At 40.4% G+C, this 22,918-nt stretch overlaps 3 protein-coding genes across 3 annotated transcripts; 2 read left to right on the top strand and 1 right to left on the bottom strand.

Annotated features, from left to right (window-relative positions):
- The first annotated feature begins 178 nt into the window (after nt 1–178).
- On the top strand, nt 179–3,158 carry LOC105890555 (chymotrypsin-like protease CTRL-1). Its single transcript, XM_031562141.2, has 7 exons — nt 179–258; nt 671–774; nt 1,030–1,109; nt 1,426–1,507; nt 1,917–2,097; nt 2,278–2,408; nt 2,890–3,158. The coding sequence occupies exons 1-7, from the start codon at nt 207–209 to the stop codon at nt 3,049–3,051; spliced, it is 792 nt and encodes a 263-aa protein (XP_031418001.1). The 5' UTR covers nt 179–206; the 3' UTR covers nt 3,052–3,158.
- Nucleotides 3,159–4,807: 1,649 nt separating this feature from the next.
- LOC105890556 (TOG array regulator of axonemal microtubules protein 1-like) lies at nt 4,808–6,247 on the bottom strand. Its single transcript, XM_031561761.2, has 3 exons — nt 5,490–6,247; nt 4,965–5,090; nt 4,808–4,817 (listed from the first exon to the last, which is right to left on the bottom strand). The coding sequence occupies exons 1-3, from the start codon at nt 5,687–5,689 to the stop codon at nt 4,808–4,810; spliced, it is 336 nt and encodes a 111-aa protein (XP_031417621.2). The 5' UTR covers nt 5,690–6,247.
- A 5,600-nt stretch (nt 6,248–11,847) lies between these two features.
- Nucleotides 11,848–15,773, top strand: LOC105890558 (collagen alpha-1(XII) chain-like). The gene is made up of 7 exons (XM_031562213.2): nt 11,848–11,886; nt 12,596–12,662; nt 12,874–13,155; nt 14,568–14,664; nt 15,049–15,088; nt 15,423–15,503; nt 15,635–15,773. The coding sequence occupies exons 1-7, from the start codon at nt 11,884–11,886 to the stop codon at nt 15,677–15,679; spliced, it is 615 nt and encodes a 204-aa protein (XP_031418073.1). The 5' UTR covers nt 11,848–11,883; the 3' UTR covers nt 15,680–15,773.
- Nucleotides 15,774–22,918: the final 7,145 nt, after the last annotated feature.

Here is a 22,918-nt window from a genome sequence, read left to right as displayed (position 1 = left end):
CGGCCCTCGTTTACGTAATGCTGTGGCCAGGCCTGACAGTCTCCATATCTAGCGGTGAAAAATATGCTCTCGTGGTGGGATAGAAACACCTGGTAGCAGACAGCATCTTGCTACTTTCCCACCCCGTATCAGCCAGTGCCCCATCAGCCCCCCCTCTCTGGCTGGGGTATAAGAGTATGCATGTGTGCGTCTGTGGATACAGTACAATGGCCATGCTTTGGATCGTCAGCTGTTTCGCCCTTGTGGTGTCTGCCCTGGGTGAGTGAGGTTTTAGTATTATTTCTCTGCACACCGCTTGTTTTTTTTTAAAATCCATTTATTGTAAAGCTTTGTTAATGTGAACTACTCGTGACTTCATAGTGATTAAATCATGTTCACACACTATCCCTTGCACTTTAAGATACAAATGGATGTGTCCTGGGCTGTAATGGCCAAAAAAAAACATGTCAATGTATATGAAGAATTCTTGCATTGTTCTTCAAGCTTGAAACATTTCCCTAAAAACCTTGTTCATCATGATGACTAATAAATTCTCGATTTTGGTGTTATTGACTCTAATCTTTCTCACTGGTCACTGGCTCTGTGCTGTAACTGCATGTTGTATGCTCTCTGTCCTCCACTTGTTCATTCTCCGACCCCATTGCCCTCTGTGTGCTCCGCTGACCCCAAGGCTGTGGAGCTCCCGCCATCAAGCCCCAGGTGAGCGGCTACAACAAGATCGTCAACGGAGAGAACGCCGTCTCCGGCTCCTGGCCCTGGCAGGTGTCTCTGCAGGTACGCCACTGTCTGGTCGGCTTTTATTTGTTTTGTCTATTCCTCGGTGTATCAGGCTGCTTTTTGTTTATGGTTATGCCCCAAACCTGCCAATCTGAGTATGCCATTGTAGCCCTGGTAATACAGGATTTGTATCCATTTTTTATTTTAATTTAATTTTAAAATAAATATTTTAAATATTGAGCTCTCTCTTACTCATTCTCTTCTTTTCTCTTTCTCTCATACACACACACACACACACTCACTTCTCTCTAGCAATCTAATGGGTTCCACTTCTGTGGAGGTTCTCTGATCAACCAGTACTGGGTCCTCACTGCTGCCCACTGCCGCGTCAGGTAAAGGAATGTGTGAGTGTGTGTGCTTGTGTGTGTGTGTGTGTGTGTGTGTGTGTATATCTCAATGTGTCATTTGTCAGTGTATATGTGTGTGTGTAGGTTGGTGTAGGAAGTGCCTTGTGTGTGTGTGTGTGTGAGAGAGCGAGAGAGTGTTTGTGTGTATGCTTGTGTGAGTATGTGTGTGTATGCAAGCAATCTCCCCAGGTGTGCACCTTGATCCAGTGAATCTCACCCAGTGCTAAACGTCACCTAAAAGGCCCCCATCCACTTTATCCTTTATTCAATGACATACTCTTTGCTCTCTGTGTGACTCCAGTGCCAGAAGCCACCGCGTTGTCCTCGGCGATCACGACCGTGGCTCCTCAGCTGAGCCTGCCCAGGTCAAGACCATCTCCAGGGTAAGACACCAGTCCGTACCAGCGGGCTTATCTTGGGTATCTGTCGTGTGGTGAGCTGCCTGGCCTCAGCATCAAGCACTTCACACAACAGTCTGCATTTCTCCCTCTGCTGCGGCCATTTTAGTGTTCTCTGTTTCTTCTGTCCCTTTATCAATATGTCTCGCACCATTTCTAAGCTATTTTAGTGCGGTCTGTCTGTCTCTGCTTCAGGTTTATATCCCACCCTTACAACAATAATCTGTCTGTTTTCCTACATGTCTTGTACCCTTTCTAAGTCCCTTACTATTACTGATACTATTACCTTGTTACTGTAACCGTTGTTACTATTACTTTGTTACTGTAGCGGTTGTCATTACTGTTACTATTACTTTGAGGACCACTCAGCGTTGTCTCTCTCTCTCTTGCACAGGTCATCTCCCACCCCTACTACAACTCAAACAACTTCAACAATGACATCACCCTGCTGAAGCTGGCCAGCCCCGCCCAGATGACCCCCCGCGTGTCCCCCGTGTGCATGGCCGGCTCCAGCACCAGCTTCCCCTCCGGCACTCGCTGCGTCACCACCGGCTGGGGCAAGACCGGCAGCACCTGTGAGTGACCACACACACACATGAGCATATACTCACACACACACACACATACACACTGTACGTCACCACCAGCTGGGGCAAGACTGGCATCACCTGAGTGTCCTGTACACACACACACACACAAAGCTTTTGTCATCCCTGAATAAATCAGTCATCAGTCATGGTGTCTCTCTCTCCCAGCGAGCCCTCGTGTCCTGCAGCAGACAGCCCTGCCTCTGCTCAGCCCTGCTCAGTGCAGGCAGCACTGGGGCAGCAGCAGAATCACCGACGCCATGATCTGCGCTGGAGCTTCAGGAGTCTCCTCCTGCCAGGTGAGAACAGAACACACACACACACCCAAGTACACACACACACACACCCAAGAACACACACACACACACACACATGCTGATGCAGACACATTCAAACACATGCTGGTAAACAAGGAACATACTCTGAAGCACACACACAACATATAGCATAATATACATAATATAATTAATACGTTTGTCAGGTTTAGCTTTCTAGCTGGCTAGTTAATTATACAAGTAATAGTAAAAAATATAATATTTACTATAATAGGCTGCTAACTAGGTTGACACAATTGTGTTGATGCACACAATTTAGGAAACTGTTAATGGCTACTTTCAAGTCAGAGAGTTGTCTAATATCAGTATGCAGGCACCTTTTATTGCTTAAATGTAGTTAGTTTATAATTCATACAATTTATACAACATTAATTATATCAGCCCATTGACCATTATGTCTCAAGCTGATCATATACCCCCCACCCCCCATGTCTTCTCTCCTCAGGGAGACTCTGGCGGCCCCCTGGTGTGTGAGAGCTCTGGCGTGTGGTCCCAGGTTGGCATCGTGTCCTGGGGCACCAGCAACTGCAACGTGCGCACCCCCGCTGTCTACGCGCGTGTGTCCTACCTGCGCCGCTGGATCGACCAGACCGTCGCCTCCAACTAGAGCTGAGGCTGTCACTCATCGAGGCCTCTGGAGCTAAGGCAGTCTGCTAAGATAAGATGTACTATAGACTGAAATAAATACAATTTAAATAAAAAATCTGAAGCTGGGAATGTGTGTGTTTGCGGTGAGATGGTAATAGGTTCAGCTTTTGTCCAGTTAGCTTCAGAGGTTTAGCTACAGATGCAAGCCACCACTCATTCACTTGAATTGAATTTGTTTGTGAACTTTGGTGATTTATTCGAGAACAGTGACAATGTTCATGTAATCACTCATGGGTGTTTAATGTAAAAACAAACTTTAAGGACATTATACATGTAGGCCTCAATATGGTACGATCGGTATTTATTCATTCTGTTCTTATTAATCACTTCTGATCCTGTGTCCGTTCAGAATATCTGCACATTATAAAAAAAGGTAAAAACCCACGTTCTGTATTCCAGTAACCAGTAGCTAGACACAAACAAAGATTTGTGAGAAGTGCTCAGTCCTCAACCGATATCATGTTGATCAACTGGACTGAATGGTTTTTAAAAATAGTGTCATTGGAGACAAATGTGTTATACAAGATACCAGAGATTTTTTTCATGATGGCACAATGTTTCAGAAACAAAGCATATATTCCTGTTTAAAATAACACTATATGTTACCTTACAATAACATCAAGGCTAGGCTACAATTATTAATATGTTACATACTAAGTAAAGACATTTAGGAACATCAGTGTGCAAATCCATATAATGGAGACAGTGAAGATATACAGCAACTAGATTTGCATGTCCTGAAGGAAAAACAGCAAGGGTAGGGTACACTCAGCTACAGTTAATGTTTTAGATTTAGGGTAGGGTACACTCATCTACAGTTAATGTATTAGATTTAGAAACACCAGTGTGTGAATCCAAATAATGGTAGTGTAGGAGGAACTCAAGTCACACCCCATGCAAAGCTGGTTTCATGTTGGCTCTCTGCCAAAAGAACTTGCAAGTCTATGCAGTGTTCTAATCACATGGCTCCCGACAGTCATTTTCATTTGATATTCACAAGGCATGAATATTTCGTTTTCTCAGAAAAAGACCAAACCACAACCTTACCATAGAAAGACCATGCCATAAATATACCATCACATTCTGAGCTAGTTTTTGTTGTAAGTTAAACAAATAAAGTAACATTTGTGCCAGTAGATATATGCCATCATAAAACACATTACCTCAAAATCATATCATATTTTGTCATTAACACTTCTAAGTCTTAAAGGCACATTATTCAGCTTTATTAAAGTAATTTGTGAAGCCAATTAGTTTTTATAAAACCATTCAATTAAAGGTACATATGTTATCCCACTAGTTATTTTCTCTGTTGCTCTAAGATTTGGTACGCATGCACGAACACACACACAGATTTGGACACCTCAGGAACTTACTTACCATGTGACTGCTTAAACCAATCACCTGCCATCATACAGATTCTATATATATTTATCTGCATTGTGTAGTGTAGAGTTCATTGTTACAAAGTGTTTTATTGTTTTTAGCAATGGTAAGACAATAGAGACAAACACATTGTTTGTGAAAAAGGAAATGTATAAGTATGTGAAAAGTTAAAAATATGGGTATTTGTAGAAGGTGGAGATTCAGTCCCTGCACACATCTATACAGATGATAGTGAAGTGTATAATCCTTTTTTTCTTTGACAACTTTCTTTGTAGTCCATCATCAGTTATGTCATTCGTCTGGCCCTGATGTTCACTCACTTCTCACATTCACACATTTCTGCAAAAAAAAACATATAACCGAGATATTTTCCCCAGTATGTTTTCAGGTTAAACAATAATAAGTAGAGATTGTTCATTTTTCACACAGATGGCTGAATGTAAAAGTATTTAGAGTTTGTGGTATCCACTGATGTATCAAACCTACCTGCACTGGCATTTGTTGATAATGTCCTTGATGGTGATGTGGTCTCTCTGTGGGACGAACCTCTCCACCATCTTGATGAGGTTGGGGTGGGAGGCCAGAAAGGCCAGAGTGTTACGGGCATGGGTCCTGTTTCAGACACAAAGCACAACATCCCCCTTTCATTTACAGTGAGGACATCAACATTCACTCATTAATTTACCATAAGGACATCAACACTCACTCATTTTTAATGAGGACATGGAGCAAAATGTACAGTATTTGCAGGATATTGTATCTTTCAGTGATTCTTCACAATTTTTTTGACAACAGTGACCGATAATTCCATTCACTTTTGCTGTATGACAGTAGATGAGGTTGGGATACCACCTCATGATAGAACACACACACACATATATATATACATATATACATATATATATACAGTATATATATATATATATATATATATATACAGTATATCAATCATATTTTTAATTCAAAGAGCTGATTGGTTTGTTATTTAGAAAAAGGAAGTAGTGCTCTCACCTGACTTCCAGTGCACAGTCAACGGCCAGGCAGCAGATGGCATGGATGAAGCGTTCAGTCAGGTCCTTTTTCCCAGACAGGAGGCGGGACGATCCCATGACCTTCACCAGTCTCTCCAGGTGCTGAGCAGCACTCTTCCTCACGGCTGTGTTACGGTGCCTGAAAAGCAGAGAACCAATCAGATAAAACAACAGAAACATGGAGACAGAGAATGGATAAGACAGATAACCACAGAACAAGGTGAACAAGGTGAGACAGGGAAACAGGTGAGACAGACATCCAGAGAGACAGGTAAGACAAAGAACCTCTTGAGAACCAGTAAACAAGGACAGAGAACCGGTAAACAAGGAGGGAAGCTGGAGAGAAGGACAGCGATTCAGGTAAAAAAGTAACAAAAAGGGGTGACAGATGAAACAAATATCTATCTCTACTTCTCACCTGACTCCTGTGTTGATGAGGGCGTTCATGCTGCGTGAGGGTGTTACGTGAACCACCATGTACCCCAGCGCCAGCTCCACATCATCCCTGATGAAGCCGCTGGCCTCTCCTGCCTTCTGCAGCAGTGCCCGGGCAGTTCCCTCTGCCTCCGCATCCATAGCCCGCCCCAGATGAGCGTACAGGTTGGCCATGGTCACCATGGCAGTGCGGGACACCATGGAGCGCAGGTTCTTCACCTTTGAGAACGCAATAAACATAAGTTAGTTACAGCTCTGTTCTTGTGCTGTTCACAAAGCTAAATGAGGCATTGGGAAGTCTGAACTCATTGAACCCTATAAAGCAACATTAAGACCACACAGTTTCTCCTGTCTGAAACACAGCAATATACAGCATGCGGGTCTAGAATTTATTCCAGCAGGGAGCCTCTGACCTCTTGAGTGACAGCCAGACACAGGTCATGCAGCCTCGGCAGCAGCAGCTCAGCATGGTGCTGAGACAGAGACCTGATGGAGGTCAGGGCCTCGATCTTCTTCTCCCTGCAACACCAAAAACCAGTCAACTCAGAAGAACATTGGGATGAATGGACTTGGGTAGTCTATCTAGAGCTACGGCCCAAAATGTAAAGGCCAATACTCATTAAAGATAGCTGTTTTAGCATAGCCTAAAGTTTAGACCAACTATGGGTTTTAGCTAAGATAGGCTAGCCTACACTTACGTATTTAGACTCTAAAGCAAATACGTTAGTGTAGCCTAGCCTATCTTAGCTAAAACCCATATTTGGTCTAAAGTAAATATGGTAGCCTAGTATAGCTTGTCTTATCTAAACTCCTACCAGTCATCGACGCTGAGCAACCTGAAGGCCTGCAGGAGGGCCTGCTCTGGGCAGGGCAGGGGGGGTAGTTTGGCCAGCTCTGGGAGCTCCTTGGCCTTCTGGCTCTCCCTCGTCTCTCTCACTTCCACCTCCTTCAGCTCCCTCGCTACCTCATTCCTCCCTGACAGGGCCTCAACGGACTTTTGCTCTGCGAGGTCAAAGGTCACATTTGTCTGTTTGACGTCCTGTCTACACTGCCTGGTCAGACTGTGTTGTTTTTAACTGTCCTGATGGTAAGTTTAAGTAGGCTGAAATATGTTATGACCATATTTATATCACAAAACATTAAAATATGTCCTTCCTATTTAGTAAATCTGTATGTGTTTATTACTTCTGGCCTGTCAGTGTGTAGATTTATTTCATGGGTTAGGACCAAGCAAGCCTATGCGACAATCTGTTTGTGTGGAGGGCATTTGAGTATGTGTATAACATTCTTCACTACCCACCTTTCACAGCAGTAGCTATAAAAAGTGATGTTGTCTTCTTGAGGCGGGGCAGTCTACTGCGTAACTGTCCGCTATTTGTTGTCTGTGGGGGGGCAGGGGTGGTCGGAAGAGGCCGGGAAATGGAAATGCTGCTGCCGCTGGCAACACCACCAGGAGCTGTTTTGTGGGGGAGTGGCTCCAGTAGATGGGCATGACCTGTCAAGTTTTTCCTGCCTCTGAGACGCGGGGCACCAGGTTTTGGAATTAAAGATACTCCCTCGCGTAACAACAGTTGCAGCAGGGTCGGGTCGCCCTGCACAACCTCAGGCAAGGAGGAGCAGGAGAAGGAGGAGCAGGTGGTTCCGAGGTGCTGCGGCTGCTTCTGCTGCTGCTGTGGGGCTGCAGGGGGTATGGGGGGCAGCATCTCCTGCTGGCCAGATGCCACACTGGCCATGAAGGCCTTCTTCATGCGGCGCACGAGTGTGCTGCAAGGCATCGTGGGATTGCGGTCTGGTGGGGGCACGGACAGAAGATGAGGATGGAGATGAAGCAGCTGATGCTGAGACTGCAGAGATGGAGAAGGGAACATGTCATCAAACATGGATTCCGCCTACGCCTTGTAACAGTCACACAACCACCTCCTACCAGAGTACAGCAGTACAGTACAACTTTCTGTACTTTATGTACTTTTGCTTTAAGAGCAAAAATATACTTAATAGGCATCCTCACTATGAGTGCATGTCTATTACGTGTGTAGTTTACTAATCTTTAAATTACTCAGTAACAGTATTTTATAAGTTTTATAATTTGACAAACCCTTGTGATTGAAAGCCACATTGGACTAAAGCTATAACCATGGTAACCAGAAACAACACCCCAAAGGTCAATTATCAAATCCTCACATAAAGGTGACCTTTTCAACTTTGACCCGGAAAAGGTCACTTTGTAGAGGGTATTACAACAGCTACTATTAACAGTTTCAGTCTCACTATGTAGTTTCTCATAGACTCCAGGGAACCCTATCATACGTTTCTATGGTAACCACTAACCCACAATTTTGATTGACAGCCAGATTGGGCCAAAGATGTAACCATGGTAACAATAAACCTGCCACAGCCCAAAGTCCACCAGTTCAAATTTGACCTTTACCCTTTCAACTTTGAGCTGGAAAAAAAGGTCACTTTATAGGGGCCAAGTGCATTATTAGAACAATTATTTAGGATATTATGGCTATTATAGCTTCTTTTTCATTTTAATAATTTCTTATAGGCCCCAGGAAACCTGGGAAATTAAATGTATTTAAGTTTATCCAAAAATATGTAACAACTCCACTAGATTTTTCAGGGAACTCACACATGCCTCGGTGCAGGCCTCGGTGCCGGTGTTCTGATTCCACTTATGTCTTTCACTCAGGAGCTGCTGCATCATGTTTTTCATCTCCCTGTTTTCAGCTTGGAGTTTATTTAACTTCTCTTGAAGGCTTTGGAAATCCATTTTATCTCAAAATGTCTAACCGATTGAAAGGAGCTATATTTCAACGTGGTGATGAAAAAAGGCTGAAATAATACTAATATCACAAATAATATCAAATTTAGACGTCAATGTAAAACTAGTTGAAAAACCCCCAAACAAACCATCTACTGAAAAGCAAGCGTGTGTGTCCTAAATGAGATGTTGCAGCAAGTGATGTGAAATAGAATTTTCACCAAGGGTGACGTGAGCATTATTCTGTCTTTACCATTATGACATCCTTACCATTATGACATAAACTGGGATACTTTGAAGTCTGTTGCTTGAACGGACCATTCTTGAACTTGTTAAGATGCAAGATAAACTAGATACGAATAAACAGGTTGTAAATGAAGTTCACCATTTATAAATTATCTAACCAATATCTAAAATCTAGGCTATTCTAAATCAATTGTGCCATACAACTAAGATTTTTTACATTTTAAGCTTCATAACCGGTAGTTCAGAATGTTATACTTCATCTTGGTTTGAGTTCAGTTTATCCGTAGTACAATTAATATATATGTTTTTATATGTTATTTTTTCACATAAAATCAAACACAGAAAAGTATGCGTTCACATATTTTATTTAGTATTTGCTATCTTCTATACAAACACTGTACATATATATCCACAAAAACCTAGAAACCGGCCATGATAAGGATTCATCAGCCCAGATCAATGGCGTCGTTAGGTCCTATCACTAAGCGTATAACCGCATATTGTAAGTATATACCCGAGTATTTTCTCTCCGAAAACAGAAGTATTTATAGCAAAACAACAGGCTGTGTAACTGAGTGGAACTTGACTTGCAGTGGTCGAAGGAGGGGGGAGTAATCAAGCGCTGCACAGTGTACAAAGTTGGAAGGCGCGCGCATAGACATATATATGTCTATGGACGCCCGCACCCAAATGGAAAGCTCCTTTTTTTTTTTTTTAAATCTAGCCTCCTTGGCTATTTCAAGACGAAAACTCACGGTGAATCATTGAGCGCGCGTGTGTACATTGCATGTAGCCAATGTATCGAATTATGTTTTACCAAAAAACAAAAACGTTTAATGACAACACTATACAGTATTATATAGTATACAGCAACCCATGCTAGATAGCCCTTACAGCAATAACCAGCCTACGGTGAACTGATTTATTATTTTTAGTAGGCTTAAGCAGTATTGCTTTAGGAAACCAAGGGGGAGACATTGTATTTATAACACAAACTATTTATTATAATAAAACAGGCAAAGCCTAGGCATCATGCTGCAGTTCCTCCTCCCTCTCAGCCTCCATTACCATTGAGTCATTTTTTAATTTTTTTATTTCAGTTCCCCCCTCTTATGGGGGGGCGGCAACCTTTTTATAGCAGCGATGAGGCTCCTAAAGTATAGCTCGTCCTCGTCAGCTGGTGGGGGGTTGAACCTCTCCATCCTCCTGTGCCCTCTCCTCCCGGGCTCTCTTCCACCCGTGCCCTCTTCCACCCGTGCCCTCTTCCTCCCGTGCCTGCCCTGCGGTGTGGATAGGGTGGTGGTTGTATGGTGAGGTGATGGTGGTTGTACGGTGTCAGACTGGCTCTGTACGTTGGCTGGAAGCAGGGGGATCAGGCTGGCCATCACAGATGGCTGACTGGCTGACTGGCCGTCCTGCAGTTCAGCCACCCGTGATGACTGGCTTGAGGGGGACTCGCTGAAATTACCCGACATCTCTCTGAACTCCAAGAAGGGCGCCAGGAATCCCATGACCGCCATGAATCTCCATGTCTTCCCTGTGGCCAACCCTGCAGCACTCCTGCAGCGGTCCTTCTCCCTATTTTTCTCACATTTAAAGGTGTCCCTGAGACCCCTTCCAGCGCAATCATATCAATCATGAAAGTTTGATTGTGCGTGTCTGTGTGCATGTGTGTGTGGATTGGTTTATTTGTCACATAATAGACGTGTAATCAATAGATGATTTTAGTATGCATCCTGATAGGATGAGACATGACAAAAGTTATTTTTATTGATGTTTTCATTAGGATGATTTATTATCAATATATTATTTTCTGTGTTATTTCTATTTAAAACCTGCATTGTAGAACTTGTACGGTATATTTCCCTGCATATTTTATATGTTTGTACTGCATATGTCAAGCAACAGAGATAGATAGATAGATTGATGAGGCATTATTGAGGAATTTATAGTTTTATTGTTTTTGAATACTTCAGTGAAGCTGCCTGCTTTTTCACCACAGCTTTGTCACCTACTACCATACTTGGATTATTCTCCTAACTACCTTGCTTATACATACATGCTAATAGTACATGGTCCTTTGTTGACATTGTTAATTTGTTACAACATAGTCTCCAGTTAAAAGTTAATCTAGCTGCTATTTCCCTCCAAAATGTCACTCATGAAGTGAAAATGTGTCTGGTTCAGCTAGGCTAGGAACATGCTAATAGAGCTCTTTGAATGCTATGTAGCTAACGCTGTTTTACTGCCGGCCAAGCTGACCATGGCGGTGGTGCTGAACTGGGAAGCTACCCGCAAGCCAAAATGAATGAGTAGGCCTGCTGTACTGTATGCCACATTGGTGTAAAGGTAACTGACCACTGAAGGATTGCTGCCACTGCAGTAAATTAAGTTTGAGTTAATATGGTTGATGTCCAGCCCCTCCCTGTACAATCAAAAAAGGTGGGTTCAAGTGAGTATTCAGCAGACGTTTGTCCAAACCAACTTACAAAACATAAAAAATGGAATATTCACAAATGTAGTTAATACACAGGAACACATAATAGCTTGCAGCCATAAGCAGACTAAGGGTTGTATGGATGTGGGTGTTGTATGGGCTCTGTATGGGCACTGTCTGCTCCTCTATGGTCAGCTTATTATAGTGGTGTGTTTGGGCCAACCTAGGGGCTCCAAGGCTCCATATGCATTTTTAGATCTCTTTGTCTAAACCGAATAAGTAAGTCAGTGTGTGGTTCAGCTCCCTTCTGATTACGAAAAATATTACAGATGACTTTGAGGAAGTTTCCAGACTGAGACCCGAGTGTTGAAATTGCTGTAACTCCTCCATTACGTCAGCAAAGGAAAGGGGAAGTTAATTACAAAGGCTACATCAGTCGTGCAACAATCTCACGGTCCTATATTCACTCGATTCAACACGCTCTTTGACACAATGGTGAGTGTCATTTAAGTTACATTATTAATACTCCATTGTTTGTTTTAGAAGATGTTTTTCAAAGATGTAACAAAACTTAGGTCAAAAATACAAAACTGTAATACAAATGCAATACTCATAGTTTTACAAGTAGCCTACCATCCATGAAAAAACATGCAATACAGCGTGAAAGTGTTTTCAGTAAAAAGTACACTGTGGCTTTCGCAACAGATGTTCAGAATGACTCTGTGTACCAGCTCAGTTTTCTGTGAAAGAGGTTTGCCAATTTTACTCATACTATTGGATTAATTTAAATAAGTTTAATTTCCCATATTTCCTGACGTAATGTCTACTTACTGCAGCTGGCAAGTCTGCATGTTTCAGGAAGTATGTGGGAGGTACATGTATGTGAACGCTTTACACTGGGTTTCAACTTGGCTGTAGATAAGTTGATATTCATAACCTGATCTCTCTGGCTTAGTGTCTGTTTGTTTATAGTTGCATAACTTATTTAACCAGTGTAGCTACACTTTTCTGTTTTTACTGAACTGAACAATTATTCCTTCAGATAAAAAAGAAAGACAAAGACAAAGATAATTGCCATTGGCTTCTGCCAAATACTGAATTGTAAAAAAAAAAAAATAATCCAGGACATTCTAATGTATCTTGTAATTGTACAATGATCCTGATCTTTGAGCTTGCACAATGAGCCTTGTTTTTTGTGTTCAAGATGTTCCAGGTCCATACAACCAGAAAAGTACATTTATTTGTATCCATGCTGGTGGTTTGTTCCTCAGGTGAGAAAATACATGATTGCATGAGGTGCATGAGAAAATTAAGATGAAAAAAAAAACTGCCTTGATTCCATCATGAAAAAGAAAGAATGTCACCAGATAAAAATCAGTCCTTATTCAGATATTATGTAAAAGCTGGCTATGATCCTGATTCACATTATGTCTAGATCTGTGTCTTTGTTTCTATTCATGCTTCATGTGTGTGTGATTCAAGTGTCTGATGGACAAATTACAACTGGACCCCCTGGACCCCCTGGACCCCCTGGACCTCGTGGACCCCCTGGAACCAGTGGATTCCCTGGAGCCAGAGGATCTGTTGGAGCCAGTGGAGCCAGTGGACCCCAAGGAACCCGTGGAGAGAGTGGACCCCCTGGAAAAGATGGACCCCGTGGAGCCAGTGGACCCCCTGGCACTAGTGGATCACCTGGCCAGGAGGGACCTACTGGTCCCCCAGGAATCTGCACCTATTCTGAAGGATGTGAGACAAGCACTTTTGGTTGGTAACTCCCGAGCATTTACAGAACAGTGTATTTTACATTTACATTCAGTCATTTACCAGACACATTATTTTCCAAAGTGATATGCAATTGAGGAACAACAGAGAAAAGATGCAATCATCAAACTTATTGAGGGGGTGTGATGTGATGTTGAAATCTGACCTTTTTTTCCTACTCACTGAGGTGGTGTGATGTGATGTTGATCTAATCCCCAATTATAATGAGGGCTCAATAACTTAATACATTGAACTGTAACTGTAGCTGGTTGGGAAGGAGGGTGTGGCCACTGTGGTGCATCGGTAAGAATGCACAGATGATATCTTCAATGACGTTTATTATTAAGAACAGGTAAGTGAGGGTGTGAGTGTGTGGTTCTACATAAACAGAATCAAACAAACAATGTTAGCGCACATCTCAATCACTAGAAGAAAGCATTAATCAGTACAAAACTAGGATGACCAGACGTCCTCTTTTACCCGGACATCTCCTCTTTTCGAGACCTAAAAAAAATGCGTCCGGCAGGGATTCCACAATCGTCCGGGATTTTGCCTTTGTCGGATATTTGTGTTTCTCTGGGTCTTTCACAAACTAGTTATTACGCCCTTACAAGTTTTAGAAAAGGTATCTCCCTTACGTTCCACCTTCTTGCGCAAGCTCTGACTGTAGAGAGAGAGAACTGTCATTGGTCGACCGCCTCCTCAGTGTTGCCAGACGTACGATATATATCCTCCAAATACGATCATTTGGAGCCTTTGGTACGATACTTCGCCATTTCCAATCTGGCAACACTGAGCACCTTGCCACCTCCACTACCCACCAGTTGCATTGTTTACAACAGCACATGACATCTGCATGTGAAAAAGATGTCAAATTTTCGTTGTGGGGGAGGGGCGGGGTCATCTGCATGTGACATAGATGTCAAAACACCCCGTCCCCTCCCCCGCGACGAAGTGTCCTCTTTTTCACAAACTCAAATCTGGTCACCCTAACAAAGCTGACAATGCTAATACCATACCTCATGGCTCTATGTGTGCCTTAACATTGTAGGTATGCAGCTAGTTAGTGAGTCACTGGTATTCAAGGCATTTCCTAAAGATCACTGCCACTAAGGCGCTTAAATAACAATCTTGATATCCATGTAACTCTCTTATTCCTTACAGAATAACATTCAGAGTTACATAATGGCAATTACAGTCACTGATTAAAAATTGTATCATCTCATCTTCACTCAGATTATTTCTTTACAGATTTGCTGAGAACGTTTTAGGGCCATGTCAGTACAAATGCGTATTTAACTTAATGAAGTGAGAATGAGCATTTAAGTAGCATGCTATAACTACACCAAAAACTGTGTTGCTGTGTGTTTGTGTGTGTGTGTGTGTGTGTGTGTGTGTGTGTGTGTGTGTACCAGATCAAAATGGACTGACATTGATTGCTATAGTAGGATGTGTTCTTGCTGTCCTGGATGCTGCTGCCTTGATTGCTGTTGTTATTTTCCAGATCAAGAAGTGAGTAACAGCTGCAGCTTTTGAAATGTAAAGTTTGTAAATGTAAAAATGAAATGTAAAGTTTGTAAATGTAAAAATGAAATGTAAAGTTTGTAAATGTAAAAATGAAATGTAAAGTTTGTGTGACATGTGTTCCAGTCGTCCATTTGTTCTAAAGACTCTGATTTAAGTACATTTATAATACCCTCATAAATTCAAACAAATCTGACTGGCAGTTTTTCATGCAGATTAACCACAGAAATAACTAACTCTCAGTATCTAAGCCTTAAAACGAGGGCTACAATACAATACAGGCTTTAGTCATGAAATACAGGCTTTAGTCATGAAATACCTAAGAACATAAATCTTCATTGGAAAACTGCCACAATCTGTTTCTTTTTGTAGGAGAAACACAGCAGTGAGAGACTCCGGAGTGCATTCCCAGGTGTTGCAACATAGTGTCTGTCTTCCTATTTTGAACTATTCTTTGTTGAACTAGTCAGTGGTCAATGCAGTGAACTTTAACAGATATAATAACAAACTGTCATACACTATTCTCTGCCATGTAATCTGTTTCATGTTGAAGTTCCATGCAGCTTTATTTCTTATTTTTGGCCTGATATGACATCTATCTCTCTAAATGTATAAACTAGACATACACAACAGACCGATGTTTAGGTAAATAAATATAGAAGATGGTTGCCCTCTGTTCAGACTCCCTCATCTATCATGAACATGATAATGAAACCACATGTCCTCTTTTATTTATATTTCCCTAGAGGCCTGATATGGACCCTCCTGATGATACATACACAGCTCTGAATCTCAGAACAAGATCACCTGATTATGACACTCTTGATGTAAGTCCCTCACATACTTAGGCTGATAATTGGATGAAAAGATGGACATGTTTGACGAATATTACTTTAACAACTTAGGCATGTCATTGTCCACACTGACACTTAACATTGTTTCTGTTTCATGGTGCTAGCATTCCAGGAACCCACCAAGAGCACGTGGCCGAAGCCATCAGTGAATACTGAAGCCTCTGCAAACTCCAGCTGATGTTGAACTTGCATAACTCCATACACCTTAGGATAGCAACCAACAGGGGACAGTGTTTTACAAACATAGATACTGATCTTGTGTGTGTGTGAATATGTGCATGCGCGCAAGTGTGTATGTGCATACAATGTATTTGAGGGGATTAGGACATATGATATAAGTGAGATAACTTCAGTAAGAACAAGTGAATAACATGTAGACTTAATTATTCATGTATGTTTGGATGTGTGTGTGTGTGTGTGTGTGTGTGTTTATGTGTGTGTGTGTGTATGTGTCTGTGTTTTCCAGCATCTCAGCGTAGAAATTCAAAATACTGTTGGAAATTCATAACAAAAGTGCAAAATTAATATTATTTTGATGATACGATGACAGCTTATGTCTGTTTGTTTTATCCTTTATTTGCAAAACCGTTTTTCAACTTTCATTCTTGTCATATTCTGTCCATGGTAATGGGTCAAATAAACAAAGTTACTTGTGTTCTTAGGCACTGGACTATATGCCTCCACATCACACTGGTCCATTGACTTAGCTATGAAACTACGTGTTTGAAAAGACACAACTTTCTAAAGAGAAGGTTCAAGTGAGCTACACTCTAAGTAGAAGAGAATTGGAACAGTAATATGATTTCCAGTATTGAGTTCAAATACTTAAAGAAATACCCCAAGTCAAAATGTCTTACTACAAATGTTACAAGTGAAGTACATTTCATAGTTTTTGCCAGACACTTTTTTCAAAAGCGACTTACAAAACATAAAAAAAGAGTATTGAAACAAAAATAGAACATTAAAATATGGAGGATGGATTTCTTGTGTGTCATAATACATATTTTAAATGTTTGTACTGCATATATCAAGCAACATAGATTAGACCTCAGAAAGTATTATTGTTTTTGAATACTTCAGTGAAGCTGCCTGGACAGTTTGATTATAAAATCCTGATGGAATCGCAGTTCACTAAATGATTTTATACAACATTTGGTTCTGGCCACACAAGTTAAACTAGATGCCATGTTGTTATTCCCATCCTTTAAAACGTGTCCAGTGTGTGTGTGTAACACTGTGGTTTTGTGTGTGTGTGTGTGTGTGAGTACGAGGGCAAATGTGGGAGGATGGGTAGATGTAGGGTGGATGGATGGATTTGCACGCTCTTGTGTGTCGTAATACCTTGTGTATTTGACCTTAGATGCTTTGCTGTGTGCCTCAGCGTGGTGTGGACACTCACTTTGTTGGTCTTGAACATGTAACTCTTCCAACCAGAGGTGACAATCTACCAAAAGTCCTCTCTCAGAGAGAGATATACTGGATTTCAACACTTAACACTAAGACACACAGATAGATTCATACTAGACGTACATTTCACTATGTTACAGACACGTGTTCAAAATCATGTCCCAGTGTGTGATCATTGGATGCGCCTGGATATTTCTGAAGGTGTCAGGCAGTAAAGGGGTGGAGCTCCTCTTTCCCATCTCCCAGCAAGGAACCATCATCTTCCTTATCCACTGTCTGCTCAATTATGAGGTGATTCAGTGTCCCAGCGCCTCTGAACAAGCTTGCATCCATTGTCTCATGCAGTACATGCCTACCCTATTTATGTGACACCAAAATGTGTTGTAGTACCATGTTAGATGCATATTTGCACACACAGGTCTTTAAAACTATGTGATGGTCCTCTGTGAGTTTGTCCCAGCTAGAAACTTTCACAATTTGTTATGCTGCTTGCCTAATGCAGTTGGAGTATATTGCAGTGAATGACCTTTGACCTTTATGCTTCCCAAACCTCAGATGAGGCAGGTGTCCGTTCTCACCTGTGTCACTCTTGTCTGTTTTTGTATCACCCATATTGTCCACAGGTTCACAGGCAGTACAGCACTTGGTGGCAGAGATATGGCCCAAGCAACAAGGTTTCTGTCCTGCCACATAGTGTGAAACACCGGTCGCTTTCTACCTGCGTTAATGTGCATCTTTTTCTAGCCATTGAATAGATCAGTCAAGTCTGCCTGGGGCTTTTTTGTTTTTTTAAGGAAGATTAGCATTGGTAAGTTAGTGGAAGTATATCTACCTTGATATTAAGATTACATGCGGGACAAAAGTGAATTTATTTTATCCCCATATAGTCTATTTGGATGTGTTTTGGCTTTGGCAAGGCAATACTGTTCATTATGGTCATGCCAATAAAGGAAGTCTATTTTAACTGAATTGAACAGAGAGAGAGGGAGACCTTCACTTGACAGACTTGGCTATCAGTTCATGTAGGCTAATTACTGGTGTAAGGGCTTTATGTGATGCTACATAGTCAAGTCAAGGTTTTTTTTTTTTTAACTCAACATAATTCGATACATTCACTGTAAGAAAAAATTGTAGAAATTACGGTAAAAAACTGTCAAATAGCAACAGTAAAAGACCGTAAAATCTAAAACAGTATTTCACCGTAGAAAATACATTGAATTACCCTTAATCAAAAAACAGTAGATAACTTTATTTTTTACTGTCATAATAAGTAGAAAACACACAATTTTACTGTGAAAATATAAAATGTTGTTCAAATTCACGGGAAAATACCATAATATCACAAGCAGGTAATCACCATAAAAATAACGGTGTTTTTCTGTCTTAATTACAGATAAAATACCTCTGGCAGGCTGACATTCATTTACTTGAGTAAAATTGTGAATGCACATCTTTTATTTATAATGTTCTCTCCCTTGTATGTTGCTTTGGACAAATGCATCTGCTAAATGACTAAATGTTATTTTTACACAGTTTTGAGAATAGGCTTCTTCTACCACCTCTGACCAGAGGTGATGATACATTATAAAACTAAAGTATAAAAACGTGTGTGCAATTTCTAAGAGACGTTTTTAAGGCTGACATTAATTCTTCAAGATAGTTGTAACAAGTCTGAAATGACCTTCATGCTAACATCCTTGCCCCCGTACGCTCGCACGTGCGACTGACATCTGCTGGGATCAGGCAGCGACAACCCTGTAAGCTTCACAACTGAACGAGCTAAGGAATGAACAGGTTGAAGAAAAGACAAGACATAGAAAAGTGCGCGAACTCACCGAAAAAACATCCAAGGTAAGGTCAACTAATGTACGAAAGGTGAAATGTGATGTAAAGTTAAAACATTGTGGTAAACTCATCTTTGACATGTGCTGCTAAGCTAGCATCAGGTCTATCCAATGTATATAGCTAGCTCCGTCCGATGGATGTTAACTGTGAGGAAGCAATCCTTGATCTAATGTTAGAACATTGTGGTACATATTGATTTATATTCAACTATTTTGGCGAAATACCATATTATGCATTAACTGTACTATATCAGAGTTTATTTGGTGATATTTATGTCGAATGGCAGATTAGCCTCAGATTGTGTCACTTATAGCCCTTGAAGCTAGCATTGGGTATATCAAATATCTAGTTCTGTCTTTGACCTTGTTCATATTTCGATGAAAGCTGTACAAATTATAGATTAAAAAACTAATGTACGAATGTTAACTAGCTAGCTAGCTTGTTTGTCCTTTGATTGTAGGTAATGTTAGCTAAAAGAAAGGTGAAATGTGATGTAAAGTTAAAACATTGTGGTAAACTCATCTTTAACTGACATGTGCTGCTAAGCTAGCATCAGGTCTATCCAATGTAGCTAGCTCAGTCCGATGATGGTAGCTAACGTAAGTTAAATGGATGTTAGCTGTGAGGAAGCCATCCTTGATCTAATGTTAGAGCATTGTGGTACATATTGATTTATATTAAACTATTTTGCCGAAATACCATATTATGCATTAACTGTACTACATCAGAGTTTATTTGTTGATATTTATGTCGAATGGCAGATTAGCCTCAGATTGTGTCACTTTTTGACCTTGTTCATATTTTGATGAAAGCTGTACAAATTATAGATTAAAAAACTAATGTACGAATGTTAACTTGCTAGCTTGTTTGTCCTTTGATTGTAGCTAATGTTAGCTAAACGAAAGGTGAAATGTGATGTAAAGTTAAAACATTGTGGTAAACTCATCTTTAACTGACATGTGCTGCTAAGCTAGCATCAGGTCTATCCAATGTAGCTAGCTCAGTCCGATGATGGTAGCTAACGTAAGTTAAATGGATGTTAGCTGTGAGGAAGCCATCCTTGATCTAATGTTAGAGCATTGTGGTACATATTGATTTATATTAAACTATTTTGCCGAAATACCATATTATGCATTAACTGTACTACATCAGAGTTTATTTGTTGATATTTATGTCGAATGGCAGATTAGCCTCAGATTGTGTCACTTTTTGACCTTGTTCATATTTTGATGAAAGCTGTACAAATTATAGATTAAAAAACTAATGTACGAATGTTAACTTGCTAGCTTGTTTGTCCTTTGATTGTAGCTAATGTTAGCTAAACGAAAGGTGAAATGTGATGTAAAGTTAAAACATTGTGGTAAACTCATCTTTAACTGACATGTGCTGCTAAGCTAGCATCAGGTCTATCCAGTGTAGCTAGCTCAGTCCGATGATGGTAGTTACCATCACCAAGCTACGTAAGTTAAATAGATGTTAGCTGTGAGGAAGCCATCCTTGATCTAATGTTAGAACATTGTGGTACATATTGATTTATATTCAACTATTTTGCCGAAATACCATATTATGCATTAACTGTACTATATCAGAGTTTATTTGGTGATATTTATGTCGAATGGCAGATTAGCCTCAGATTGTGTCACTTATAGCCCTTGAAGCTAGCATTGGGTATATCCAATAGCTAGCTCTGTCTTTGACCTTGTTCATATTTTCGATGAAAGCTGTAAAAAAATTATAGATTCAAAATAAAAAAATAAATAAAAAGATTAACACTGACATCATGGGATTAGAATAATGTCCTACAGAGCAAGTGTCTTTTATATAAAACTAGATTGTACCATTACAATGTACTCTCAAACCCCTGACCTGTCTACCCTTGCAGTTTCTCCTGGGATCAGGAGCTGACGAACAAACAGGTTGAAGAAGACAGGTGCTCGAACTCAACGAGCGAGCAAAATACAAAAATCCAAGGTAAGGTCAACATTGGGTATATCCAATAGCTAGCTCTGTCTTTGACCTTGTTCATATTTCGATGAAAGCTGTACAAATTATAGATTCTTTTTTTTAAAACAGATTAACACTGACATCATGGGATCAGAATAATGTCCTACAGAACAAATATGTATTGTAACATGAATACAGAGCGAGTGTCTTTTATATAAGGCTAGATTTTACCATTACAATACACTCTCAAACCCCTGACCTTTCTACCCTTGCAGTTTCTCCTGAGATCAGGAGCTAACGAACGAACGAACAGTTTGAAGAAAAGACAAGTGCGCGAACTGATGACACGAAGGGAACTTTAGCCACTACACACACATACAGACCGTTTTTGCCACACATACAGATCGTCAGAGCTTTTGCCACACAACGGTCTGCCATACGGAAGTTTCCCCCACACATTCTTTCAGTCTAGCTACACGGATTTTTCTGTGCTCGTTCTTTGTTTGTTTTTGAAAATAGAAAATGGTAAAAAATATATGTCTGAGTTGTAACTTTGTTTGATAGTAAAGCATGTAACAAAACACATTTACAATAAAAATATACTGTGATATAGCAAACCGTTGTGCTGTGTTTATCTGTGGTTTTAAAATTGGTTTACCTTAAACAGGTTTGTTATAGCTGTTAATTTTAAAGCAAATTACCGTAAACAGATGTATATTATAGCCGTTATTTTTAAAGCAAATTACCGTACACAGGTTTATATTACGTATTTTTGGCAACCGTATTACGGTGAAATATGGCAGCTGTTTGCCAGAAATTACCGTAAAAATACGGTGACAATGTATAAGACATTACGGTATGCTTTTTGGCAACCGTATTTTTTACGGTGAAATACTGGCAGCTGTGGTTGCCAGAAATTCACCGTAAAAAATACGGTGACAATGTATAAGACATTACGGTATGCTTTTTGGCAACCGTATTTTTTACGGTGAATTTCTGGCAACCACAGCTGCCAGTATTTCACCGTAAATTTTACTTTTTTTTTTTTACAGTGTTGCGTACGTATCAAATGTACACACACGCTCAATGATTTACCTTCAGTTATCTTCTTTAAACAGCCAAGAAGAAGCTAGGTTGTTAAAACTTATCTGGGTGCGCGTTTTTTCCAACTTTTTGTGCCATCTGTCTGTTTTTTTATTTATATATAAACACCTCCGTTATCAGAGCGAGAATACTCGGGTCACGGCTTTAAAAAGTCGGCGCCTAACGACGCCCCTGATCTGGGCTGACGAATCCTTCTCGTGGCTGGTAGCTGGCAGTGGTATAGAGGTTTGTAACTGTCAAACTAGCCTACAATTGGCAATGGGGAAATGAAAGATGTGGTTGTTGTTATTTGTACAGTGTTTGTATAGAAGATAATAAATAATAAAATATGTGGAAGCTTATTTTTCTTTACGAATCAGCTGAATGGATAACTGAATTCAAGGCAATATTAGCATGACGTTCTGAACTACTAACTATTATACCTGAAAAGGTAAGTTGAGTTATGGCACAATTGATTCAGAATAGCCTTGCTTTTGATCGATATTGATTAATTCATTTGCGACTTCAATGGCGACTTAATTTACAACCCGTATATATTTATTTAGCTCTCTTGCATCTGAACAAAATTCAATTTCATATCACTTGTTGCAACTTCTGATTTAGGACAAATCAACTCGCTATTCAATAGATGGTTGGTTTGTTTGTTTTTCATAAAATTTTACATTTACGTCTTAATTTGATATTATTTTGTATTTTAAGTTCAGCATGTTTTATTTCAGCTGATAGCTGATTACTAGTGTTGGTGGGGAATAAACCACACAAGTCCAACAAAATAAAGTTTAGTTCTTTTTCTGATAGATATATATATAAAAACGTTTTTTTAGAAAAGTACAAAGAATTTAAGTTCAGTAGCTTCCAATTTGCTTCAGTACAAAAATTAAATAACAGCAAATATACTTCATCTAGGGCCGGGGTCTCAAACTCAAATTACTGGGGCCTATGAGCATCCAGTCTGGTCAGTGGGGGCAAGATTATTTTGATCTGTTGGCTTGCCTATCACAATACTGTAGATACCACTTTTGAGTTGGCAAATTGACCATGTGTGATCAGTGGTTCAATGGTTAGTGTTGTTGAATAACAAAGAGCTC

The sequence above is a fragment of the Clupea harengus genome, chromosome 24 (assembly GCF_900700415.2).
Source record: "Clupea harengus chromosome 24, Ch_v2.0.2, whole genome shotgun sequence".
Lineage (NCBI taxonomy): Eukaryota > Metazoa > Chordata > Actinopteri > Clupeiformes > Clupeidae > Clupea > Clupea harengus.
The sequence above is the reverse complement of the archived record's forward strand: the minus strand, read 5'-3'. Positions and strand labels throughout refer to the sequence as shown.